The following is a 27,840-nucleotide window of genomic DNA, read 5'->3' on the forward strand; positions in this document are numbered from 1 at the left end:
CCACGACCTCCCACTTCTTCCTGGGGGTAAGTGCTGTGGCCATTTGGGCATGAATCCTTCCAAAGCCTTGTCTCTGCAATTATAAACATGTATGTGTTCCTAGACAAATAGGTAATACTGTTTTGGTGTCTTGTTTCTATCAGGAATGCCATTATATTGAACATATCATCTACAAGTTACTTTGTTCATTCAGAAACATACCCGGGGCACTTTCTGTGTTAGTGCATGTAGATCCACTTTAATTCTTTTTAACTGCTGCATAGTATTCCATAGAATGAATGTACCATCCTTTATGTAATCATTGCCTTCTTGGTGGGCATGTAGGTGGTGTTCCATCTTCACCAGCGTAAGCAAGGCTGCCGTGATCGTTGTTGCAAGGCCTCCTTGAGGAAACACGTGCATATTTCTCTAAAGGGCACGGCAGAATGGAATTGCTGTGATGCAAGGAATGCAGACTTCGTATTTGAACAGATATGGCCATCATCCCCTCCCATGTGGCTGGACCAATTTTCACACCCTCAGGAGTGGATGAAAGTACTTTCCAACCCTGGTGCTTGATATTAAACTTGAAATGGTTTGCCTACTTGAAGGGTAAAAATATTGTTCTTGTTTAACATTCATTTCCCTGATTACAAGTTAGAGCATCTTTTCAGATGTTTTTCTTCCCTCATCTGGGAACTGCCTCTTCATACTTTTGCACATTTAAAAATTTGGGTTGCCTTTTTCTTTTTGGTTCGTAGGAGCAGAACTTCTTTTCTAAAAGAAGTTGCAAAAAGCAAGAGGTAACATACTAGACATTTTTTTTTTTTTAATTTCAGAAAGTCACAAAAGCATCTGCTTGCACAGAAGTAGAGAAAAAAGACTGTGGTGTGCGTGTATGTGCATGTTTTTTTCCATAGCGTGACGTTAACACCCACACACCTTTAGCACATGGAGTGAAGCCCCCAGAGATTGCAACGACCAAGATGAAAGACAAAGAAGAGTGAGGCAGTTCTACCAGACGCTCAATAACAAGCAGGGCGAGTTCCAACCAGTATCTGAAACCTGGCTTCCACGTTCTGTGCAAGGCTCTGTTTGCACTCCCAGGCCCACTCTTTCCCATAGAAATCTGCTGCGGGAGTTTGGGATTTGGACTGGTAGTTATCAGTTTCCCATCACAGGAAGTGACGTGGGCATGCAGCCCTCGCTGTGGTTATCTGAGGGGCTCATCACTCACGGGGGCTGACAGAGTTGGAGGAGAACCAGGTGGTGGCAGGGAGCGGCAGGCCCAGGCTCACTGAATCACCCTCAACCGCAGCAGAGCTTATCTCCACGGTGCATCTCCCGGGGGGAAGCTGAAGTCTGGGGGCTTGAGAGAATGGGGTACTTACGGGGTGCAGTGGGCCCAAGGAGGCAGGGGCAGGAGAGCCGTCCTTTCTGGAACTGGTTCTGATATATGTGGATGAGGCCATGTAGCCAGTACAAGGATAAAGCCCAGAGCTGGGCTGTGGTGTGGATCAGAGAGCTGAAGTGTGTGTCACAACCACTTTAAACTTCTGGTTTAAGATTGTGTATAAGAAGATTGGCTAGGAAAAGATCCAGCCAGTTTTAGATAACAGCTTTGGGATAGATTGTGTTTCCTTCCTTTGTGAACGTGGCTAGTAAGCTGAAATTCTCACTGAGGGTTTGTGCACATGGTCATCAGAAGGTTCTGGATAGAGCAGGAGTACACGAGGCCTCTCAAGGTCTGGGCTGAGAACTGGCACACCGTCGCTTCCTTGCATACTGTTGGTCGAAGCAAGTCACAAAGTCAGCCCAGATTCAAGATGCTCAGTGAGATGTGAGCCCAGGTGACATGTGCCACAATCCAATTCAGGAATAGAACAGGGGTGAGTTGGCAAGCATCAGGATTTCCTGGAGGGCTTCCAGAATGCATGAGAACCCCATCTCCAGAGTTTCGCATTCAGTAGGTCTGAAGCAGCCCATAGCCCTAACAAGTTTCCAGGTGATGCAGATGCTGCTGGTCCGGGGGACACACTTTGAGAACTACTGGGCTAAAGATGACTTCTCAGAGAAAGCTTTAACTGGGGAGAAGCAGATGCTGGGAGCTTTTGTGGATGGTTTGTGGCTGCGGTCTCTTCTCAGGCTGCTGGAGGAGGGGAGTCCAGGGAGTCAGAGAAAACCCTGAGAAATGCTTTCAGGGCAAAGTGGCAGATGAGGAACAATGTCTGCCTGGGGAGCTTCCAAAGGCGAGTGAGGCTGGAGGGGCTTGTGCTGTCTTAGAAAGATCACTCTAACCTAAGCTGAGGGCCAGGGCCAGGCCAGGATTAAGTCGTGATGGAGAACAGGTGTTAGTCAGAAGGGGACCACATTTTACCCAGGTATTTATATTTTAAATGGTTAGAAACTTGTAAAATCAAAGTAATAAATAACGTGAACATGGCTAAACTAAGTCAAATGATACTTCGAAGGCTTAAGACAAGAAACTCCTGTTCCTTGTTCTACTTTCCCCACTCCCAGTCCTATTCCTAAAACCAATTTTCAGGCTTCTCAAACTTTACTGAGTACACGACTCCCTTGAGGATGTGTTAAGTGCAGATTTGACTCAGTGGGTCTGGAGAAAGGGCCTGAGATTCTGCATTTCTAACGAGCTCCCAGGTCATGCTAGTGTTGTCTGTGGGCCATGCATTGTATTAGAAGGTTTTAAATTATTCTTTTAGCTATGCACTTTGGTAATCAGTTTTAGACATCATTCATTTACTTCCTGCAATAATAGATGAGGATTTCCTTCCTACACCAGCCTTACTTATCTTCCCATCTTTACAATGTAGTTTTATTTAGTATGTTTACCAATATTAATAAGACACTGTTATATTATAGCGACTGTAAAATTGTTCACCACAAGAGAAGTAGTGAACTGTTGTTACAGTTCATTTCTTATACAGCCTTGTGTTTTTTCTGGAGTTTCTACTTGTCTTCGTTTTCTTCTTACAATATTTTGCTCATAACAATTCTGTTTCCCCCCCACCGCCCCTGCCAAAGCTCACCGTAACAGATATTCTACGAAGTCCTCTTTTCTCTGGAACACCTCTGTCCTTGCCCAAATTCAAACCAAAAAGCCCTCTGCCCCTGAGCATTCCTCAAGCTGTTCACACCTCCTAGATTGCATCTACTCCCTCCAGGTGTGTCCTCCCCACAGGTTTCACTGTCAAATTGTAACACAAGCTGTGAAGCCAGTTTGCTTCCCTACCTCCCTCAGTAGACCAGTCTCCCTCTGGCTTCCCTCTCTCTCCTTTAGCCCTCCAGTAACGAACAAAATAGACAAAAGACATCCCTGATAGATCTCATATTCAAAGGCAGAGAGAGAGAGACAGAGACAGTAAACAAATAGACAAAACAATGTTAGATAGTGATAAGGGCTCTAATGGAGATAGCAGGGTGTATCAGTTAGCTATTGCTGCATAACTACTCCAAAATTTAGTGGCCAAAACAACAGTTATTTATACAGCTTATGATTCTGTGAGTTGCAATTTAAATCTGGCCCGGCTGGGCAGTCCTTCTGGCCTCAGCTAACCTTAGCTGACCTCAGCTGAGGCTGCTAGCTCAGGTGTCTGTGGTCAGCTAGCACGTAGTTGACTGGGGGTTAGCTGTCTAGGATGGCCTTAGCTCTTGTCCATGTGTCCCATCCTCCAGCTGGCTAGCCTGGGTTCGTGCACATGGTCATCAGAAGGTTCTGGATAGAGCAGGAGTACACGAGGCCTCTCAAGGTCTGGGCTGAGAACTGGCACACCGTCGCTTCGTTGCATACTGTTGGTCGAAGCAAGTCACAAGGTCAGCCCAGATTCAAGGGGTGGGGAGACAGACTCTACCTCTAAATGGAAAGAACAGCAAAGTCCATTTCAAAGGGTATAGATGAGGGAGACATCAGTGAACGAATGAATGAATGAATGAACACACCATTGGCAAATGCTTAATGCGTTGCTGTGTATTTGGGGGTGGGGGTATCTAACAGCAGAGGTAACAGAAGAGGAGAGGAGAATTTTGAATTAGCCCTGGATTCAAATCCTGGCTCTACTACCTGAGTGAGTTTGGACAAATCCCTTGACCTCACTGAGCTTCAATTTCACTATTTGTAAACCACGGACACAAAAATAATATCTGTCTCCCATGGTTGCAAAGATTAAGCATGTGTGAAAATCATTTTGCAAACTGTGAAATATTGTTCCAATGTTATTTGTTGTTTTTAGTTTGACCCAGAGAAGAGGCTTTTTATTCATCTACTTTTTGGTTCTCTGGGTGAAGAAATGCCCTAGTGTAAATTTTTAAATTTGTGGGACAAAATGTCTTCTTGGAGGATCTGAATTATAGGCAGGAAGGGGAAAGGAAAAAAATGTCTGGCCTTTAAAATGTGTCATGTTTAGATTTGAATCCCTACTCTCACTGCTGTGTGAACTTAGGAAATTCAGTTAGCTGCTCAAAGACTCAGCTTCCTTACCTTTGAAAAGGACATTCTTTATAGAATAGATCGCATGTCTGTCTTACAGAGGCAGAGACGCTATGTTAAGTAGTATCGCTATCTGAATGAGTTATTATTGGATTTAAATAAGATGAAGTTTGTAAAGCTCTTGGCACAATCTAGGTGCTCAGGACATTTATCTACTTTCTGTTTTCCTGGAGAAAGGTGGAGATCACAGCCACGAGGAAGTGGAGGCTCTTCCTGCTCAGGGATGCAGGACAGAAAGTCCTCAAAGGCTTTGGGACTTTTAAGAAGGGTTGTTAGAAAGGGGAACCCAGGGTAAGATAACAAGACAAACCTTTCATTTGGTTGAATTTGAATGACATTCCTGCATCGGTCATTTATTGGATTTCTCTGTAGTGTTTAGAAATGAGATCTGTTAACAAAAAAAGGACCGGTATGATTGCTTTGACACCTTGTGAACGCCAAACTCTCAGATAGCCAACCCTGCCAGAAACCCTAGGGAATAGCTATTAGAGTCTCTGTTTTACAAAAGAGGAAACCAAGGGTGGGAGACAAAGGATACCCTGTAAGTGAGTGTAGCGCTAGGGAGACCCCAGGTACACAGTATCGTTAGGACACACGTCAACAGAAAGTGCCTCTCACTGAGCATTTGCTCTGTGCCAGGCACTGGCTTGGCTCCTCCTATTATATATTAGCTCTTTTTCCTCTCACAGCACACCTTTGAAGGGGGTATCATCATCCCATTTTACAGATAAGGAAAGTCCCTTGCTCACGGTCACATAGTAAGGGGCAGTGTTGATGCTGAAGCCTGTGATCCATGGCCCTGTGCTTCCTTGACCCTTCTTCCGGGTAGAGTGGGAGTGGGAAAGTTCAAGAAATTGAGCAGATGGTAGACACCTTAAAGTGAAAAGAGAAATGAGCTAAATCTTTGAGGCCAGCAGAGAGGAAGGATGGGTCATGCCGGGGTTTCACAGGATGGAGGAGTGGACAGGTAACTGTCCCCAGCCTTGCCCCAGCCTCTCTCCAGAGCTGGACACGAGAGAGCAGACGTGGTCCTCTCTCGGTCACCTCACACACAGGGGAGAAAGGGCTTCCTCAACACATGTTAGAGAAAGGGAAAAGTAAGGGGTTCCCAACTCCTACAGCCTGAGCTATATTGAATGAAATACTCCACACTATTAAAAAGTAAACTCCACATTTAAAATATACCAAGCAGACTTCTTTCCTGTAGGGCTTCTCAGAACCTTCAATATGCTGATTTGCCTTTTCCTCAAATATTCTCCTTTTGCTGGACCCCGATTCTGGGCCGCAGAACTCAGTTTGGGAAGGCTGCTAGGTGTTGGGGTTTTTGGCCTATTTTTTTTTTTTACAAATGTGATTAATACTAAAAATTGGGCTGTTATTTCTAAGATGGAATCCCATAGGTAATCTGAAGCCTGTGATACAGCCTTTTTTGTAAAGCACAATTTATTTTGTTATTTTTTTCATTGACAAATAACAATTGCATATATTTATGGGGTATAACGTGATGTTCTGATGTATATATACATTGCAGAAAGATTAAACCAAGCTAATTAATATATCCACCACCTCACCCAGTTATTTTTTTGTGGTGAGAATGTTTAAAATCTCCTCTTTTATCAATTTCAAAATACACAAAATGTTATTATTAGTCATGGTGCGCACCAGCCCCAGGCCTCAGGTGAGCTGCCTGCACCAAGAAGCTTGGCTCTGGGTCTCCACTGTTGGGGCCTGACCTTCTGAGTTGGTTGTTTTGATGTGACCATTTTGAAACTGAGCACATTTTGATGTAGCTATTTTGATGCTGTGGAAATTTTCTGACTTTTAAAAACCACCAGCCATTGAACTTTCAGCTTTTGAGAAAATGGTCCAGTGTCAGTAGCCCCAGGGCCAGGGGCAGGCAAAGGTGGGCACAGTGGGCAGAGGGGCAAGGTGAGACTGTGGGACAGGGCTTGCTTTTTATTTACATTTCCTACAGGAAAAAAAGGTAAACATTTAATAGTTTGATTTTTAGGATCACAAAAAGCCCTCAAGATAAAAAAAATCCTGTTAATAATTGAGACGGTATGGTATTGACAAAGGAATGGACACACAAGTCGAAGGACCAGAACAGAAATAGACTCACACAAGTATCGTCAACTGATCCTTGACCAAGGAGCAAAGGCAATTCAACGGAGAGAAGTGAATCTTTTGAACAAATGGTGCTGGAACAATCGGACATCCACATGCAAAAATGAATCTATTAATAATTCAAAGTGCACCACAGATTTAAATGTAAAACACGAAACAAAAAAACTCCTAGAAGATAACATGGGAGCAAATCTAGATGACCTTTTGTTGATGACCTTTTAGAGACAATGCCAAAGGCACAATCCAGGAAAGAAATAATTGATAATTTTAAGTTTTGTTAAAATTAAAAACTTCTGCTCTGTGAAAGACACTGCTAAGAGAATGAGAAGACAAGCCGTGGACTAGGAGAAAATATTACAGAAGACACACCTGATAAAGAACTGTTACCCACAATATACCAAAAACCTTAAAACTCAACAATAAGAAAATGAACAACCCAATTAAAAAATGGGCAAAAGACCCAGACACTTCACTTAAGAAGCTATGCAGACGGCAAGTAAGCATATGAAAAGATGTTCAACATCACATGTCTTTAGGGAACTGCAAATTAAAACAACGAGATACTACTACACATCTAGTAGAAGGGCAACATCCAAAACATATAATACTAATACCAGTTGCTGGTGAGGATGTGGAGCAGCAGCAGCTCTCGTTCACGCTGGCAGGAATGCGAAATGGCACAGCTGCCTTGGAAGACAATTTGGCAGCTTCTTACAAAACTGAACATGTTCCTACCGTATGATCCAGCAGTCATACTTCTTGGTATTTACCCAAGTGAACTGAAAACTGATAAATCACATAAAAATGTACACATGGACGTTCATTCCAGCTTCATTCATAGTTGCCCAAACTTGGAAGCAACCATGATGTCCTTTAGCAGGTGAGTGGACAAATAAACGTGGTATATCCAAACAATGGATGTTATTCAGAACTGACAAAGAAATAAGCTATCAAACTATCAAAAGACATGGAGGAGCCTTAAGTGCATATTAGTAAGTGAAAAAAGCCAATCTGAAAAGGCTACATACTGTGTGATTCCAGCTATACGACATTCTGGAAGAGACGGAGGAATGGGGGGGACACGGGATCTTTAGGGCAGTGAAGCTATTCTGTGTGGTATTATTAACATTTAATAAAATCATGGCTACATGTCAGACATCTGTCCAAACCCACAGAGTGTTCACCTCCAGAGTGAACGCTGACGTGCACTGTGGACTTTGGGTGACAGGGATGTGTCTGTGTAGGTTCACGATTACAACAAATTACCGCTCCGATGCGGGATGTTGATAGCGGGGAGGCTGTGCACGTGTCGGGGGAGGAATATATGGAAACTCTCTGCACCTTCTGCACAATTTTGCTGTGAACCTAAAACTGCTCTAAAAAATAAAGCGAGTTAGAAAAACCCGTCAGCACATCTCACTGCGTATCATCATCACTGCACACGTTCCCTGGGCAGTTAGCGTGTGTGCCCCCTTCCATCAGGGGCAGGAGGTAGGGGAGGGACAAAAGTGCTCTGAATTCACCCTCCCCACAGGTGACGTCCAGAGAAGAGACAGTGGCAGGCACTGCTGAGAGTGGCTCCTGCAGTGGCCTTGCCTTTGGGCAGCCCAGCTTAGGGGAAGCTCTAATCTAGACATCTGGTTCTCATGCCTTGCAGAGAAACCTTGAGGTTTTGCTGTTTTCTGTTAATTTTCCCATGCAACGGCCAGGGATCTGTTAAAAATGGAAATTGGCTCATGTCGTCGCCTACATAAATCCCTTTGGTGGCTTTCCACACACCTGGCTGCAGGTGAAAACCACTGACCCGCACTCCGACCGCAACATGATTGGCCCCTCCTGCCTCTCTGCTTCCCCCTCTCCTCTCCGTCCTCTGGCACGGTGGCCTTCCCCATCCTTGGACATGTCAGGCTCTTCCTGGGAATGGCTACGCCAATCTTTACACTCATGGGAACTTCCTGTAATTCGGGTCTTAAATGTCAGCTCTGTAGTGAGCCCTCCCCGGGCCTTCCGGTGTAAGGGAGCCCAAGGCGCTCTGTCATCGTGACTGCACGGCACCGGCCAGCACTGAGGATGGTCTGTCTTGCCTACTGCCATGCCTGCCTCTCAGAACCGTGCAGGCAAGTACTGGGAACTCCAGCGGGATCTTCCAATGAGAGAAAGTGTGTGAGGGCAGAAGGGACAGTTTTTATCATCAACAGAAGAGCCAAACAAAATCACAAGTCCTTCGACTGGCCTCATGACTCACCTCCTGCAAGCATAAAACCTCAGGAGGTGAGGAAGACACGTATTTCCCTTGTAAATAGCTTGCATTCTGCAACAGCTTGGCAGCCGCCCATGTGAACTCTTGACCTCCCCTCTGAAGCCCAGTTGAGCATATCTGATGACTTGCGAGACACCTTTACTTCGGCACCGCGACCATAGCACACCCAGTGCTAGGTGCGTCACTGGCTGCCAAAACTAACGCTTCCTTTGACGTTCTCACTCTGGTAAAGGCACCCTAGTCTTTCCAGAGCCTCCAAAAGATCTTGCTCTTCCCCTTCCTGCAACATCCCTTCATCTTCCAGCTCCTGTGGGTCACTTGGCCGTGCATGGTGTGGTCTCTGTCTCTCTCTCTCTGACAGCTGCCTCCTGACTAGCATCCCAACCTTCAAGGGCTACTCATGGCAACTGAATTTAGCAAAAATGACTCCTTTCTCCTCTTGTCCTTTAATGGTTTTTATTGCTAACCACAAAACATTAGGAATTTAGAGTACCTACAGGTATTCTAGCAAACCAGCGTGGCTAAAGCCTGCCCTGGCTTTGATCCTACTGGGGAAGGAGGAGCTCATTTCAGCCCCCTCCACCCGCACACAGAGCTTCTGCCCTAGGCCAGCTGCCTGTCATCCAGTGAGCCATCTAAGGCCACGGCTAGGGTAGAAATATCAGCTGCTGTAAGGAGAGTCAGTCTACACCTGTACGATCCACTAGCCGTATCGGCCATTGACTTTTACATTTAAACCAATTGCAATTAAATAAATTTTTAAACGATCGGTTCCTCAGTCACGCTAACCACAGTGGAAGTGCTCTGTAGCTTGTGCGGCTGCACCTGGGGCAGGGCGGATATAGAACATGTCCACCACTGCAGCAAGTGCCACTGGAGAGCTCTCTGCTACATCCCCAGGACTTGGCAGCAGGCCATTTTTTCCTTTATTTAGTCAGAAGACGTTTAATACGCTCCTAGAATGTGCTGCTGGGCCACAGTCATGGCCAAGATCCACACAGTCCCTGTCCTCATGGATTAGTGGGGAAAAAAGAGTCCTTGCAGATTTCACCCCTTGGAAGTTTGAACTGGGACCTCTTATGCCTGCGTTGATCATACTGTCACCACCAAACTACCTTTCACTGCCTCACGGTACTTTGGCTTTTCAAGTCAAGATAAGGCCTTAATCAATGAAGACTAGAAAGACAGTATCATCTTCTTCCAAAGATACCAATATGCTTTTGAAATATGACGTTCCCAATAGGTATGGAAGACTAAGGAAGGAGGAGAACAAGATTTCAAATTTATAGTAGTTTTAAATACGGGAAACCTGCAAAGCAGAGGACTGAAGCAGAATTAATTTCTCCTCTGCCAGAGACTGTGTAAGACACTTGGTACATGGGAACGAGCAAGAGGGAGCCCAGACCTGGCACTCCCATCGGCCCCTGCAACAGAGTCAACTTGGGTCTTTTCTCTGTTATAGGTATCAGCGGCTGGGGACGGCAGCTTCTGTTCCATAATTATTCCCTAAATGCTCCTCAGTTGCCAGGTACAGCACCTGGTCTGGGGCCCAGAGGGGATGCTTACGCCGCCCTGCCCTCCAGAACTCACCTTGAGCAGGGTGAGACTGCAAAGAGGGAACTATCCCTTATAAAAGGGGACCAGCAGCCTCGTATAGTTCCCCCAGTTGTGAATTCTAGCTGCAAGGAGAGAAACACATGGAAGAAACAAAAGGATGCTCCCTAAGCTTCCCTACCTCTCTGGGACCTCGGGGCCCCTGCTGAGGAGGGACTCTTCCGCCACCGCACGGTCTCTGCTCTTCCCTGGCCGCCTGCCCAGTCTCCCTCCTCCCCCAGCCTCGCTCCGACTGGTGAGCAAGCAGTGTCCGCCTGGGATGCTCTTACCTGAGGAAGAAACAGCCTGGGTCAAGAGAGAGGAGCAAGCACAGCACCTTCCTCGCCGGAGGCGCTTGCAACAACACTCATCTCCCCTTCCTGCCTGCTCTCCCAGGGCAGCATCGAACACGGGAGAAGAAACAAATTCAGCCAGAAAGTCGGATAAGGGAACATTTTCTTCCCCTACCGCCCCTTCCTTCTTTGTCATTACTTGTCAGTTTATCGGGAGGAGTGAGAAGTCAGAGCATCTGGCTGATTCTTAGTTAAGGACCATTTTAGACACTATTATGCTCAACCAACGGGGACAGCCAGAGAAGGGGGTTTCAGGACTCACTCATACCACTGTTCCCTCGAGGCCGATGAATCACCAGCCCTTTCATTCTTACTGTTCACGGTCTCCTCTGCCTTTCACAGGCGCTATTTGTTGGCCTTTTTCCAGTTAGACAGTAACTCCAACGATCTCTTCCGCAACCTTTCCTTCTGTGGGGACCCACCAGTCCGTGGCTGGGAGCACCGCTCTGTCGGAGCACCCCGAGCCCACAGGGCCACACGTGCACTGCGAAGAGGAGATCAGCCTGCACTGGCGCACAGTTGTGATTTTCCCCAGAACAAATATTTAACAAGAGGTTTTTGTCATGCTGATGACAGGGAATCTCTAATCGCATCAGGACCGAAGGCCCCACCGTAGCCCTGGGTGGGAAGACTCCATCTGCGAGCCTCATTAAAAAGAGAACATTTTGTATGTTTAGCCTTTAGTCTTTTTGAAATTTTATCAAAACACCCAAGATTAATAAAATTTAATGTATCATCAGCATTAATGTATTTGATATATAAAATTACTGGATTTGCTTCCACTTTTAAGGTGTGTGTGGCCCGCCGGCACTTCGTGTGTGCCTGGCCACACGCTTGTCACATGCAGACTTGCTGAAGCAGAGCCGTCCAGCAGCACTGTCAATGACGATGGGACAGCTCCACACCTGCCCTGTCCGTCGTGGCAGCCACTAGCTACGTGTGGCTGTTGAGCACTTGAAATGTGCCCAGCGTGACTGGGAATTAGTTCATATCTTACCTAATTTAAATTTAAACAGGCACATGTGGCGAGTAGCTACGGTACTGAGCAGCACAGCTCTCTGGGGGCTGACACCTCCGCCAGGGCCAAAGGGTACACTGTGATGGACAGTGCTGGGGGGTCGTGTATCGCACAGGCCTGTGCAGGTGCACCACCCACAGAATCCTTACAGACGGGTCCCTCTGGCAAGCCTGGCAGGGCTGACTGCTCTCCACGGGACGTCCCATTCCCCCATTCCCTGCAAGCGGCCGTGCTGTTCAGGGAGCAAATTCACTCTTAGATTGTCAGCCTGTGTCAGCTTGTGTCAGCCCCTACCCCAGCAGTTCTCAGCTTTTCGTTTCTGGTTGCAAATGATTGACTGTGCTGACAGCAGGTGACTCCCCACCCTCCCAGGCCACCCCACCAGTGACAACACAGGCAGGGTGGCCCAGCTTCCTTTTTGGTATTTTTGCTGGGTAGCTGCCTGCGCAGAACTCACAGCAGGCCTGCCCCTCATCCGGGCAGACAGCAGCCAGCCCTTTCCCCAGATCCTGACAGCTGGTGGGGCCCGCTGCCCCCTGGAGCCTCGAGCTGCCCTCCTCGGTAAGTGTCACCCTTCTTCCTCCCCCCATCCCAGTGTCAGCTGTACCCTCGGTTATGTGCTGCCATGACGGCTTCTAAAACCCAGTCTTGCACTCACTTGTTCAGTGGTCATGGACACCAGGCACCTTGCTGGAAACTTCCAGAAAGACAAAGGTGATTCAGTGTCCCTGGGCCAGGTTTCTTGTAGGGTGAGTAATAAGAGTCTCCCCGCCCCCCACCCACACACATGAAGTTTAGGTTCAAGGCAGGTGGCAGGGTGGCAGTTTGTACCTAAAGGAGGGAGAAGCAGATGCTGGGGACAGGTGACAAGGAGGTGGCCAGGGGCTGAGAGCCTGCCCCATGGAAACGATTCATTGTAGCAGCAGAAAATTAGAAACAAGCAAACTTTGCCCCAAGAGGTGAACGGTTAAATGAATTGTGGCGCCTCCAGACAACAGAATGCTCGGCAGCCACAGCGCTTCTACCTGCCGCTGCCGCTCTGTGTTGGACTGGCATGGAGAGGGGTCCAGGAAGACAGTCAAGCAGAAAGCAAGACGGAAGATTATATGTGTAGCCTGACCTCCTTTCCATTAAGTGTGTGCAGTGTGTGTGTGTCAGCTTGTGCTACAGAGGAAAAGTCAGAAAGGATGTATCTTAGAAATTTAGCCATGGCTAAACGAGGACAGGGCGCTTGAGGGATTTTCATTGTCTTCATTATATGTGTTTGCATTTTTGGGATTTTTTTTGTGCATTGTGAAAATACTTCATGATCAGAAAAAGGAAAGTTATTTAAATGACTCATCAGTGGATACAGGTTTGTCCTTTCAAATGCACCCACCCTCTTTGGTTCTTAATTAGCTGTTAGTCTGTAGATTCTGGAACGTCAGGTGAGCCGTTGCCGCTGTTGTGGAGTGTTAGCTGGAAATGCCCCAGTGGCCAGTCTGTGGGAGCCTGACTTCTCGCTCCCTTTGCTGAACCAGTCAGTTAATTTGCCATTTCAGCACCTGGAGTGTCAAAATCCCTTTCTTGCAATATCTATCTATCTGTTCTGAAGCCCTTTGTGCTCACAGGCTTGCACGGGGAGCCCGGGGGCCCAGAGCAGCTCCTGCCAGGTGGGGGGGATGGGTGCCTGCCCCAGGCGTGGTGAGTGGATGACCTGAAGACGGCTCAGAGCCCCCATGCCAGGTAGGGAACAAGAAGCAGAGCTATGAAAAAATGCAAGAGCTGATTCCAGCTCTGGGTAGCACGTTGTACACAGGTCAAAGTAAGGACCTGCATTCCTGACTCATGTTAGTATCCAACATGATGCTGGCGCTGTGAGCATCGGAGGCTACGGGCGTGGGAGGTGCTACCTACACCACAGCTCCACGCTGATTCTCATGTTGGCTACTTAAGGACAGTAGACAACACAAAAATAATGTAATAATGGATTCCGGGCTAATTTTTCTAATAAGCACTTTTGGATTTGGATTCTAAAATCACTTTTGGAGAATTAGCAGCTCTCTTCTTTTCCTCTATCTCCCAGGCCTCTGCACATACCCTATTCTTTTTTTTTTTTTTTTGAGACAGGATCTCTCTCTGTTGCCCAAGCTAGAGTGCAGTGGCACAATCATAGCTCACTGCTCACTGCAGCCTCAAACTCCTGGGCTCAAGCAATCCTCCCGCCTCAGCTTCCTGAGTAACTAGGACTATAGGTGAGCAATACAATGCCTGGCTAACTTAAAAAAAATTTTTTTTGTAGAGACGGGGTCTCACTATGTTGCCCAGGCTAGTCTTGAACACCTGGGCTCAAGTGATCCTCTCTCTTTGGCCTCCCAAAGTGCTGGGATTACAGATGTAAGCCACCACACCCTATTCTTTCTGGCTTTCATACTTTTGTTGATCTGTTTTCCTGCCCTGGAGCAATGTTTCCTCCCCTGATTGCATGTTCCCACGCTTTTCAGCCTTCAAGGACCAGCAAAATGTCACCTCCTCAATGAAGCCATCCTGGATTTCCCCCAGGGCTTGAAACATGATTCCCTCCTCCCAATTCCTACTTGCAGCCATAACTTACCCACTGGACTTGAATGAGAAGCTCTGTGAGCTTCTTGAGGACACGGATCATGTTTGTGTATACCATTTAAGGCCAGCAAATGTATCAGGTGCTCAAGTCACATTGAATAAGAGAGCTATGGGCTGAAGAATGTTCCTGTGTTCTCACTTAGCTCTCTGCATTCTGCAAAGAGCATTCACACACACCATTGCACTTGACCCTTGCAATAAGCCCATGGAGTAGACTAGGCTATCACCCCCGTTTGACAGATGAGGAAACCAAGGCTCAGCAAGGGTATGCCTCTTCTTGCCAAGGCCCCACTGGCAGAAAGGGATGGACCGAGGGGTAGATGGGGGCTTTGGCTTCTGGTCCAATGTGCTTCCCCCACTTCGCTCCACTATGCTGCAAAAACACGGGCAGGATTTTCAGATTCGGGCAGCTGCAATGCCCATAACGAGGCCCCACGGAGCAGAGAGGGGAGAGATTTGCTGCCCCGCGGAGTCAGTGACCAGTCCACCACCAAGAGACAGTTGAGAGTTTCCTCACTGTCAGGGAGCGCGGTCATAATGTGGGCTTTACTCTCCTATGTTTTCCCTCCTTCTCAGGGGCAAGAATACAATGAAAGCAACTCTGAGACTTTGCGGCTGGTGGAATAAAATACCTGAAAAGTGTTCTGACAAAGACAGCAGAGAAATAGATGGCAAGGCTGTCCATGCAGTCTTTAGATGGTGGGTCTAGGCAGGGATGTGTTTTGACTCTTTGGCTCTCCCTAAATTTTCTGTGAGCCAGAAGCACATTATAAAAATGGAAGGGAGATAAGGTTTTCTAACAAGCTAGAGCAGGATTTCAAAGTTGCAAAAAGTAGCTTCGGTGAATTTAGTTACTAGCTCTTTCTGCACCGGCTGGAGTAGGCGACCAGTTCCTCCTTTGCACCGATTTTGTAAGCAGGTGTGCTGAACCGAAGAGCGCTTGGCTGCCTTTTATTTTTTTTAAGGTGACAAGTTATTTTTATGATAGTTCTTAAAATAAAATTTCACACATTTGGTAAAATATTTAACCAGTTTGCAAAATTTAAAGGGACAAATAAAAGTCTTGCTTTCTACTGGTCATCATGGTTGAGTCTCCTTCTAGAAAATGTTTCAGTCAGTGCTAACCAGCAGTGAAGTGTATGTCCTTTTATGTCTGTTTTTTAAGAGATCACATGATATAGCCTTCTACATCTTGCATTGTAACCTAATAATCTTGGTGACCTCTTTTCTATCAGTGTAAGGGCTATCTTAGTCTGTTTATTGGCTACGTGTGGTTTACTGAATGGATATGTCTTAATATTTCCAGTTGATGGATATTTAGGAGGTTTTCAGTTTTTTGTTCAGCAAAATGCTGAAACATACAACCCCATGTATGAATCTTTATGTTCTTCTGTGAGAATAGCAGTAGGGCAAATTCCCAGCAGGTGAACTGCTGAGTCAGAGATGTCGTGCTTCATAAATTTTGACAGATATGGCTTAACCCTCCAAAAGGGTCACATAAATTTGCACTCTCCCCAGCAGTGTGGAGGCTTTTTCCCCAAACTTTTTGTTTTTTTAGAAACAGGGTCTCACTCTTGCTCAGGCTGGTCTGGAACTCCTGATTCAAGGGATCCTCCCACCTTGGCCTCCCAGAGTGCTAGGATTACAGGTGTGAGCCACCACGCCCGGCCTTCCCCAAACTCTTACCAACATCATTACGATCAATTGTTATTTTCAACCTGAAACTTGCTATAACTATAACCAAAGCCGTTCTTTCTTCTTTTTGTGGCTTCTTTCTTTGAAAAATTTTCTCAAATGTTATCTGACTAATATGCAGTCTCTTCATGCAAGTAAAAAGGAAGAGACATAAGCTATGGGTACCAGAAATATATGAAGTGTTTTCTAACTAATCGCTCAAAAACCAATCTGCCTATTCCCCAAGCTGTAATAACATAACATTTTCTGAGTTGTAGTCCTCCAAACTCAACAGGGTATTTTTCATCTGGAGTAAAAAAAAAAAAAAAAAGAATAGCAATTCTCAGCCCCAATGTGGCTGCTTGTCTGCTTGCTGGTTGAATTTCCTATCACAAAACAGAGGCTTACGGGGCTTCTGGATGGGATCTGGAGAGATGCTGAGCAGAAATCAGTCACTCCAAAGAGCTGAGGACACCAGAACAATTCAGAAATATTAATACTACATGGGGGAAGTTCTTGGTTCTTGTGCTTAGGAGGAAACAGACAAAGTACAACTTTTGTGAAGAAAATTCATTTCCCATTCGCCTCTGAAATATCTCAAAAGAACTCTAAAAAGAAGTTGGAAACAAGCTAATTGCCCCACAGAGGACAATGTCTCCTCTGTGGGAATGCCATGCAGCCAATGCAGTCATGTGCCGAAGAATATTTAATGATGGAGGAAATGCTCACCGTCTGTTAGGTGAGGAAGACAAGAGAAAAATTAAAAGTGTGTGAATGCATAGAAACAGACTGGGAAGGAACATAACAAAAAGTTAAAGGCAGTTATTTTGGGGTGCTAAGATTATGGGTAATTTTGATCTCCTACAAAAATAAGTGTTACTTTTATAACAATATGAAAGTCATAAAACGAAAGCTTGTGTTATGTTTAAAGATAAATGCCAGCGTTTTCCTGGCAGGCAGAGGGCTACGGTGAAATTTGGTGTATGCCCAGGTAGCTGGTGTGAGGTTGTGGCTGGGAGCTGAGGCTGCACATATGTATTGCAGACTCAGGCCTGCTCTAGGCTTTCTAGTGTCTTGCGATTAATTTTCAAGGCATTTTTTTTCTTTTTTAAAAAAAATCTTTTTGTGACTCTTATTAGGATCTAATTTGAAGCTTAGTGAAAAGTCCAGGATCGCATAAGGAATGTCCACCAGCCCTTTACCCAAACCATCGTTTCATTTTGCACCATTGGCTTTATTATTCTCTCTCTAAACATATGTTTTTATTATGTATGCATGTTTTTCTGAATCATTTGAGAATATGCTGTAGACGTTTTACTCTTTTACCCCACAATACTTCAGGGGATAGTTCTGAGAACAAGGTGTTCTCCTACCCAACCGCAATACAGTTGGCACAATCAGGAATTGAAGACGGATGTAGCACCATTATGTAATTCTCAGTTCATACTGGAATATCCTCAACTTCCCAACAACGTCCTTTGGGATCATTTCTCCACTCCAGGGTCACATCCAGGTCCTTGTGCTGCATCTGGTCATTGTGTCTCTTTAGTCTCCTTCAATCTGGGACAGCTGCTTGGTCTTTCTTTGTGTCACTTGACCTTCATATTTTTGAAGAATTTTTGGCAAGTTAGTTTGTAGAAAGTCCCTCGTTTGGGGTTTGTCTGTTTCCTCGTTAGTAGATTTAGGCTGGTGCTTTTTGTCAGGAACGCAGATGCTACGTCCTTCCTCTTTAGTGCACCTTTTGAGGACAAATGTGATGCCGGTTTGCCCCCATGGGGGTGGTGTTGGGTTTGAAGACCAGCGTAGTTCCTCCACAGTAAAGTTACTGCTCTTCCATTTGTATTCCATATGCAATTTTGGGGCAAGCCCTTGAGATTAGGTAAATATCCTATTCCTCATCAAATGTCCCCTGCCTAATCTCATTCCATGGAGGATTCTCTAATTCCACTCTTCCTTCTGTATTTAAACGTTGGCACCATGACAAGAGCTTTCTCTTCTCCCCATTTTTTATTCATTTATTTTTATCAGTATAGATTCTCATTTATTGCATGTGCTATAGTTACTAATATCATTATTTAATTTTATACTTAAATTGCCTCCGATTTCACTAGTGGGAGCCCCATCAAGTTGGTTCCTAGGTCCTTTTGACAAGTCCTCACGGTCCTTTGAGCACCTCCTTGCTTTCTGGGGCAAAAAGCTGTTTCAGGCTCATCTTGTAGTTTCCCTGCCCTGGCTGTGGAACCAGACGTTTCTCCAAGGAGCCCTGGTTCTCTGTGGTGGAGAAAGCTATTTAGACACAAAGACAAGGGCACTGGTGCCCACTCCACTGTGTGTCATTGCCGTTAGCTCTGTCAGCAGGCAGAGCCAGGACAAATGTATGGGAAACACACATACATACACTTATATACTCAAGTCATCTGTCATCCATCCATCTATCCTGTCTGTCTGTATTCGATCTAATCTAATCTAATTTTAAAAACACAGGAGTTCACAGTGACCTCTCAAGTTCACCACAACAGCACCAGGCAGTTTGGCAGGAGATTCTGGCTGCCTTCCTCCTGCCTGCCGACCGCCAGATTACAACTCTAAGGAGTGAAGAAAATCAGACTGTTTTCATCACACCTTGTTTTTTTCTCCTTCACTTTAACAGCTTTACTGAGGTCCAAACACAATAAACTGCAAATACTTAAAGTGCGGAAGGTAAGTTCTGACATACGCATTGCCCTGTGAACCACTGAACCATCGCACAATCCAGACAGTGAACTGTGCTTGCCCCCCCCCCCAGGCTTCCTGCTGCCCCTCTGCGCACCCCCCACCCTCCTCCCTGCCCTGCCCTCTCCTTCCCTATCTCACCACGAAATCGCTGACCTGCTTTCTGTCACTAGAGATTAGTGTGCATTATCTGGAGTTTTATGTAAGTGGAATCATATAGTATGGAACTTTTGTGGACTGGCTTCTTGGCATAATTATTTTGAGATTTGTCCACATTGCCACGTGAACGAATCATTCCTTCCCTATTCCACTGAATGGATGTTCCACAGTTTACTTACCCATTCACTACTTGATGGACATTTAGGCTGTTTCCTGTTTCTGTCTACTACAAATAAAGCTGCAACCAGTACCACGTACCAGTCTTTGTGGGGACATATGCTTACATTTTTCTTACAGAAATACTCAGAAGTGGGATCCCTGGATCACATAGTAAGTGTATACATAACTTTTTAAGAAACTGCCAAACTGTTTTCCAAAGTGGTTGTACCACGTGTTATGTACTGGAAGCCACTGTACTTCCATTGGGTGGGTCCTGACGTCGTTATGGAATGGAAGTCGACAGGTTAGAGCTGGATTTATGGAGGAGAATGTTTTCTTCTAGAACCTTGGAGCGTGGCGCTGGACATGTTTCTTGGAAGTATACTCCCTAATGGTATAAAAGGACATGCCCTGGCAGGCTCAGACCCCTTCCTTGAAGGAGGTCAAGCTGTTGTTTTGTTGGTTATATAGGGGTGGGCCTTAAAGAGATTCCAAACACATGAAAGTGACAACCCGAGATTTATTTCAGTCAGCTCGGAGGCCCTGTGCATTAGGGAAGGAAGACTTGGCCTTTTCCTTAGTTCACAAACCTAGGACCTCCTTGTCCTGCTGGAGTCAGGGTAAGAGGAGAAGGTGGGTGCTGGGGACATGGGGCCTCCTAGGGAGAGAGACCTAGACCCCAGTGGGCACCACCCAGCCCTCCTGTTCCTCTGGCCACCTGGTTGGTTGCCCAGAGGCTCTTCCCCTGGCCATGCTGGGCCCAGAGCGCTCTCAGGGCAACTGCCGTCCTGTCGTCTGCACTGAGCCCCTTAGTCGGTGGCATGGGAAGGGGAGACATTCAGCCAAACTGGGCTTGGCGGAGAAGTTGAATCCACCAAAAACGTACTAATGCCAAAAGGACGGGCTAAGAAAAAGTCTGAAGCCCTCTCACAGCTCCTCACCTGTGGACAGGAGATGCGCTAATTATCATCTGAGTAGGAGGTAAACAAATACTAGAATCAGGTGACTGTCAGCGTCAAGGGGGTGAATGATACCCTCAAAAAAGAGGTTTCTTTCATTTCTATGTTAACAATCAATATGATTCTGAAATCTAGAATATCTGACTGGACATCAGTAGAGCATAGACTCTAACTTTTGCTTGGGATTTTTTTTCCACGAGCATAAACAGATTTAATATTTAAACTCGTCTTTTTGGTGTTGGGCTGTTATTGTACGTTACAAGCCAGTCCCCTTTTTGACTTTCCCCTCTCTTTCTAGAAGCAGGCCTGCGTCTGACCCGCCATGACAGCCACGGAGTTCACAGTGAGTACAGCCACGCGCCCCGGCCCCTCAGAGTGCACTCTTGTCTCCTCTTTTGTGGGGGTGTGGGAGGAAATCCACGTGGAGGAGGGATTTTGCTGTGTGGTTTCCCAGGGTAGGATCTCTGCCTAGCAACACCTGTTCCCAGGTAGGTTGCTGTCCGCACGGAGGGCTTTGCACACAAAGAGCCAGAGGTGCTTTGGGGCCTGTTGCGAAGACAGGAAAATGCAATTTTAGATTTTATCAATAGCTAAGGGTTTTTATGATCTTTATAACTAGGACCTGATTAGAGCCATGTGTCTGTTTTGAAACTCAGACAAACAAGAGCAGGGCAGAATCCATTTAATTAAATTAATGAATTATATATATTTTTAGAGATGGGCCTTTCTCCCTATGTTGTCCAGGCTGATCTTGAACTCCTGGACTCAAGTGATCCTCCCACCTCCCGAGTAGCTGGGATTACAGGCAGGAGCCACTGCACTGAATTTGTTTTTAAATGACCCATGTTGGGTACGTTGGTTGTATTTCTTGCATGACATGATGTAGGCCTTGCAAGAACACATAATGGCATATATTCCTCTGGAAGAGACTCAGAGCTGAACAAAAATGAGTGAGCCATTCATTCTTTTACAGCCCAATGTAATTAATTATACAATCAAATCAAATTCCTTTCCTTTTGTTGTATCCATAAATGCCTTACAGAATTACCTAAGGGTTTTAATTTTGCTTTTCTCAAAGGGAAAGTCTGAGTTTTACATGTGGATAATCGAATCAAGCCTTCTTAGGGGGCTAAAAACCTGCCCTCCGCAGTACATCGTAGGTTTCCATGACGTATGGAGAGTGCTGGTCGGAGCAGTTTGTTAACTCAATTATTTCTGATATGCTAATGATTCTTTAGTATTATACGAGTATAGATAAGCATATATATGTTGTATATGCACATATGTCTGTATCAACAAAAACAGTAATCAGTTTGGTCCTGGTGGGGTAACGTGGTCAGTTTCTACTTTTCTGACCGGAAGTGGACTCCTCGGTTCTCCTGCGTTAGAATTAGAATTCGCCTCCGTCCCGAGGCTGGGGAAGCAGATCTAGATCAAGGTAGCAGAGCCAAGGCTGCTCCTGAGACTGTCGGTCACTTGGTTTTATGCTTTGGGATCTCAGAAAATAGCCAAACGGGGCAAGGCAGCCCCAGATAAGAACATCAGGTTCCAGTAACGACCTTCTACGGCCAGGGGAATCCAGCACCACCCAAACGGGAAGAGGATGGGGCCTCTGGCCCTGACTCGCACGTTGGTGGAAAGCAGCCGTGGCATCCTGTGGCACCTTTCTGAGGATGTGCTGGGCTGTCCCCACCCAGGTGTCCCACGTGCTCTCAGCCTCACAGTAAAGGCAGAGCCTGTTTGCAGGCAAGGACACTGAGGCTGGGAGAGTCGATTTGAGGGTTCAAGGCCTCAAAGCAAGTTGGGAGAGGAGCCCCCGAGGGGCAGTCTCATGGCTTCCCTGGGTTGCTCCCTGTGGGTGAGTGTCAAAGTCACGGAAATCCAGGCCTCATTGTTTGGATTTAACGCTTTCTCGAGTGTGGGGACAGAGTGCCCTGGCAGTGATGACTGCCCACATCCGCTGCTCATAGCAAGTTCATTTCCCTGCCTGCTTCTCTCCCGCTCGTCCGTCCTCTCCCCTCCTGCCTCCCCATCCCCGTATGCCCATCTCAGTGCTAAGGGACGACGGGGGCACAGCCCCAGAGAGCACGCTCTTTGCCCTCCCCCCGTCCACTCCCCAGAGGTGGGAATCTGGGGCCTGGGGCTGGCCAGGGGCTTCCAGAGAATGCACGACTCAGAGAGGGAGGCCCCGGAAAGCTCAGGAGACCTTCTCCCTGCTCTGATGGCTGCATGGCCGTGATGCCTGGGCTGCTGCGTGTGAGCCCAGGACTCCTGAGGGAGGACACACCTGCCTGCGAGCCGCAGCCTGTGGGCTCAGAGCGTGCTGGGACAGCCAGGCAGGACGGGCCCTTGCTCTCGCCGTGCACTGAGGGCTGTTTGCATTTACTGGGAGATTTCCAAAGGCCCCTAAGTCTAAGACCCAAGAATATTTACCCATCAGGTATGTACAAAACTATGAGCATGAGTCACAACATGAGGTGTGTTTATGCAGAATGTCTCTTATGGTCTTGATGGGAGTCATATAAATTCAGGCTTTTTGTGTGTGAATTGAATCACTTTAAAAATATGCCCAGGGAGTCCCTAACCTAACTAAGTAAATAATTCCATGCTAAAGCACAGGGTTCTCTGATCCTCACCCAACAAAAACATATGCCCCTTGCCCTTGCAGCGGGGCACGCTGCCCTCGTCTGGGACTGCATCTTGGTGTGCGGGCTGTGCCTGCTCTGGGCAGTGGAGAGCACAGGTCACCCAGGGTTGCTGGGACCCCTGCACACTGCCCTGCGGCCCCTCCTGCCTGCCCCCAGGCCCAGCATCAGAGCTCCTTCCCAGGGGTCCGCTCCTCCCAGCCCCTGGCCGGGGCCAGCAACCCCAAAGCCTTCCCACTGCCTCCTCTCCTTTACCCTCATGAACCAAAGCCATCTCTTGAGCTTGTCCTTCTGCCAAGCTTCCCTGCCTCCCCTCGCTTGCCTTCCTCTTCCTCCCTTCTCTGTCCTCTTGTGTCCTTAAAATCCTCCCAGGATGCTCCTTGCTGCGCGGCACTGCAGCAGGGGGTGGGGCTGATAGCTCCTAGGAGAAGCACCCCCAACATGCCTTCCATCCCCCCAACCTCAAATCTGCCACGATGCCCACTCTGGGTTTCCATGCTCTTTGTATTCTTCCTTCCATCCTGAGCTTCTTTCTTGCACTCAAGGCCCACTCAGACCCACCTCTTACGGGATGGTGGTCCCGGCAGGGCTGTGACTATGGTGGGCTCCCACGTCTAGTGCTGGCAGGATTCTCCTGGCATTGTCATTAAAACATGTGTCTCTCATGAGTCTGTCCTCCCAAGAGACTGGGTTTCCAGACAATGGCTAACTCCAGAGGGAAATCTCTACATTTAAACTGAGAATGGAAGAATTAGGCCTGGGGACTAATCTCCTATAAAATGGGGTGAAGGGTTTTCCTCAGCTCTGTGCAGGAGTGGCCATTTCCAGCTGCCCTGTCCTGAAGAGCCATCTCTGGGTCCCTCTCTTTGCGGTAGGACTTTCTCTTGGTCATACACTAGAGAGGGAGTCAAGACTAGACCTCAGATTTTCTCAGTTGTCACCCAGGTTACCTGGGGTGGGCCTCCTTGGTGTCTTCCTGCTACTTCCTGCCAGCCAGGGCCCAAATAGGATGGACTCATGGTGTGAACTTCAGAATGCAGGAGACGGCAGCCTCCTGTTATCTCATGCCCCTGCTCAGTCAACTCAATGTGCCCTGACATCTAATACGTACTCCACAAATACACACAACGGGTTCCACGTTGCAACAAATTTAGGAAACATTGTCAAACAAAATCAACAGATTCTGAAGGACTTCTCAGAGCTTTTGCTATGCTAAATATACAATTAAAATAAAACAATTTCTGCAGGACTTTTCAGGGCCTTTAACATGCTTAGGAGTAATGAGAATTTCAAAGAAGGTCATATGATATGCAGAGATTTTCAACTATTTAATCACTAGTGTTCCACCTAAAACGTGGTTTGGGAAATGCTGAGTCATATCTATTAGAAACAGTGGAAATTATAAAGTATCCAGACAGGGAGAGGCTGGCTAACAGTAGGTAGCAGATATTTTGTTTCAATATGAATATTTAAATACATTAAATATTTGTACTTAAATATTTATTAATGTTAACAATCTAAAACAAAATAAAACCTTTTTGTGGATTTGGGGTTACTTCTAATCCAAACGCATATAGATGAAGTGAACAACTATTGTGTTTGCCTAAGGAGAAAATAAAGGTGGAGGTGAGATCTGGCAGGGCACGTCTCTCAGGGCAAGGGCATGAGAGCTGGTAGACCCTGCTAGAATCTAGGAGGCCTGAAGGAAGCCCTGGGAGGGGACCAGTGGGAAGTCAGAGTGTTCCAGGATCTGTGGGTGGTGGTTTTGGAAGGAATGTGGCAGGTGCTGCACTGACTGTCCCCTGTATCTGGCAACCCTCTCCTCCATCTGCCTCGCCTCCCACGTTAGGTTTGACTCAAGGGCTCATGTCTCAAGGGCTTACCTCCAGCCCTTATTTCCTCTTCTCCCGGCAGGTGTTCTAGGACTGCTTCTGGTTCAGGAAGCAACAGAAAGTGTAATCAGTTGCGTGTGCGTGCACGTGTGTGTGTGTGTGTGTCTAGGTATGTGCACATGTGTGTGTATGTATACATAAGTATGCATGCATATGTACATATGGACATGAGTATAGGCATGCTTGTGCACATGAAAGTGTGTGAAAATGCTTGTGTGTGAGTGTGTGTGCTTATCAGGACCAGCCTCACAGTTGGGCAACCCATGCCATCACACAGGGGCCCTGCACTTAGAAGTGCTGCTTGCTTGATTTAATGCTTGCTGTCTTGAAATACTTAATAATTTTTAGACAAGGGGTCCTGCAAATTCCGTAGTGGGTCATGGTGCTTGTGTGTGTGCATGCAGTTGAGAGTATATGGATGTGTGTGTACGTGCATGTGTAAGTGTGTGAGAGTGTATGTGTGTGTTGGTGGTTCTGGACTTTCAGAACTCAAAGGGGCTGTGACCCAGATAAGTTTAAGAGCCCCCGCTGATGCCTTTTTTGGAGGGGTAGGTAGAATAGATAGGAGAAGGGGCAATTGCAGTCATTCACAGAGTTTGATAAAAGAGCCCATCAGTGGCGTGGCAGCGCACCTTCCCACCCTAGCACAGCCCTTGTCAGGCATCCTGTCGTGTTCATTCTCTCATCTGTATCCTCCGAGGGTAGGCAAGTTCCATGAGAGTGGGAACCACATCTGACTTACTTGCCACTGTATCTTTAGCACCTAGTACAGTAACCAACATACAGTAGGTGCTTAATAAACATTTGTTGAATGAATAAATATGTTACACCCCAAGCAGATGTCCTTGGAATCCCTACTTCCTACGCATACATGTCTTTCGGGGTTGGAAGGGTCAAGTGGTCCATGCCTCTGCCATCAGACAGGATGTCCAAAAGATTGTCCTTGACTTAATGCCATCTTGTGTCCCCTCGCAGGACGTTATTCCTAATATGCCTGATGACTACAGCTATGACCCCACATCTTCCATGGATGACTACATGAACTTCAACTTCACTGACTTCTTCTGTAAGAAAAACAATGTCAGGCAGTTCGCGAGCCATTTCCTCCCACCCTTGTACTGGCTCGTGTTCATCGTGGGTGCCGTGGGCAACAGTCTGGTCATCCTCGTCTACTGGTACTGCACAAGAGTGAAGACCATGACAGACATGTTCCTTCTGAATCTGGCAATCGCCGACCTTCTCTTTCTTGTCACCCTTCCCTTCTGGGCCATTGCCGCCGCAGACCAGTGGAAATTCCAGACCTTTATGTGCAAGGTGGTCAACAGCACGTACAAGATGAACTTCTACAGCTGCGTGCTGCTGATCATGTGCATCAGCGTGGACAGGTACATCGCCGTTGCTCAGGCCATGCGGGCGCAGACTTGGAGGCAGAAAAGGCTTCTGTACAGCAAAATGGTTTGCTTTGCCGTCTGGGTGGTGGCAGCTGCGCTCTGCATCCCAGAAATCCTGTACAGCCAAATCAAGAGGGAATCTGGCATTACTGTCTGCACCATGGTTTACCCCACGGATGAGAGTACCAAACTGAAGTCAGCTGTCTTGACCCTGAAGGTCATCCTGGGGTTCTTCCTTCCCTTTGTGGTCATGGCCTGCTGCTACACCATCATCATTCACACCCTGATACAAGCCAAGAAGTCATCCAAGCACAGGGCCCTGAAAGTGACCATCACTGTCCTTACCGTCTTTGTCTTGTCGCAGTTCCCCTACAACTGCGTTCTGCTGGTGCAGACCATAGATGCCTATGCCTTGTTCATTTCCAACTGTGCCATTTCCACCAACATTGACATCTGCTTCCAGGTCACGCAGACCATCGCCTTCTTCCACAGTTGCCTGAACCCTGTTCTCTACGTTTTCGTGGGTGAGAGATTCCGCCGGGATCTCGTGAAAACCCTGAAGAACTTGGGTTGCATCAGCCAGGCCCAGTGGGTTTCGTTTACGAGGAGAGAGGGGAGCCTGAAGCTGTCGTCCATGCTGCTGGAGACCACCTCGGGGGCGCTGTCCTTCTGAGAGACCGTCTGAGGTGGGTGGTCCTTTCAAGAAATGCAGATACAGTTTGATGGGACCAGAGAGAAACCAAAGAAGAAAAAGGAAGTGAGAGAGAGGAAAGAAAAAAAAAAACAACTCAGAAAGGAATACATCTGAACAATATTATTACTCTTAGTTGGAATTTGCCAAAGCAGAGTTTTCAGAGTTGACTGGCTACAGCAGGAGGCTATCGACTGGCTCGTGGCTGCGAGAGGACCGATAGGAGGACCAGGGAGCAGCCCACCCTGGCTTCTCCTCTGGCCCGAGCATTAATGCAGCTGACCTCTGGAGGAGGCGTTGGATTTTTCTCAGTGCACTGTGAACTTCTGTGGCTTTGGTTTTGATGCCACTTCTTCTTCCAAAAGGGGGCACAGAGGCATTGGTCACTGCCACAATCCACAAAAGCAGAAGGTTTCATGAAAACTTCCATCTTTGGGAAATTTTCACCCTGGTTTTGGGCCTGACACCCATGCTGGGTCTTATTGAGTCCTGATCTAGAATCTTTACAATCTCAGGTCAAAGTGCCCTCTGGTCTCCTTGGTCTGTTCGGGGCCAGCGAGGGTCCTTGTTCCTGTTTTGAAATATCTGCAGGTCTGGTCAGTGAGTCCCTGGACAACTGACCACACCAACAAGTCATCCAGAGTCTGCTGGCTTCCAACCCACTCCTATGCCCTGCTGGAGGCAAGGATTCAGCTTGTCCACTGCAGCCATGAAAGTGGCCCTCATAGCCGGAGCAAGGACATTGATAACCTGCATTCGGGGGAGCCAGCCCCAGCTCTGTCATGGGCTTGCTCTGTTGAGCGGCGCTTGTGGCTGGTCACCCCGGCTGCTCCCTATAAAGCGGTTGGTTCTGTCTGTCCTCTGCTTTCTGAGGCTGCTGGAAGGCTATTTACTGCTGTGCTTCTTTTCTTAGGCTACAGCACCAACATTTTAAAAGCTTCTAATTTAGAGATCAGGCTGAAAAAAATAAGTGATAGAATTCCCTTTTGCTTTGTGTCTTTCTTTTAACTATTTGGCAAATTTATCCTATTTGAAAACACTTTGTATATTGGAAAAGTACTTTTTTTTTTTTTTGAGACAGAGTCTTACTCTGTTGCCCCAGGGTAGAGTGCCGTGGCATCAG

The 27,840-nt window shown here is 47.0% G+C and overlaps 1 protein-coding gene across 4 annotated transcripts; it reads left to right on the plus strand.

The window, feature by feature from the left end:
* Positions 1-27,840, plus strand: CCR9 (C-C motif chemokine receptor 9). 4 transcript variants are annotated; one of them, XM_045529820.1, is made up of 4 exons: positions 1-26; positions 18,760-18,809; positions 20,397-20,441; positions 25,611-27,840. In XM_045529820.1, exons 3-4 carry the CDS (start codon positions 20,421-20,423, stop codon positions 26,697-26,699), a joined length of 1,110 nt encoding a protein of 369 aa, XP_045385776.1. In that variant the 5' UTR covers positions 1-26; positions 18,760-18,809; positions 20,397-20,420; the 3' UTR covers positions 26,700-27,840. The 4 variants fall into 4 exon arrangements, with proteins under 4 accessions (XP_045385776.1, XP_045385775.1, XP_045385778.1 ...); XM_045529819.1 differs by lacking the exon at positions 1-26 and adding an exon at positions 12,288-12,395; XM_045529822.1 differs by lacking the exon at positions 1-26 and adding an exon at positions 12,517-12,583.

Source organism: Lemur catta, chromosome 18 (assembly GCF_020740605.2).
Source record: "Lemur catta isolate mLemCat1 chromosome 18, mLemCat1.pri, whole genome shotgun sequence".
Taxonomy (NCBI): domain Eukaryota; kingdom Metazoa; phylum Chordata; class Mammalia; order Primates; family Lemuridae; genus Lemur; species Lemur catta.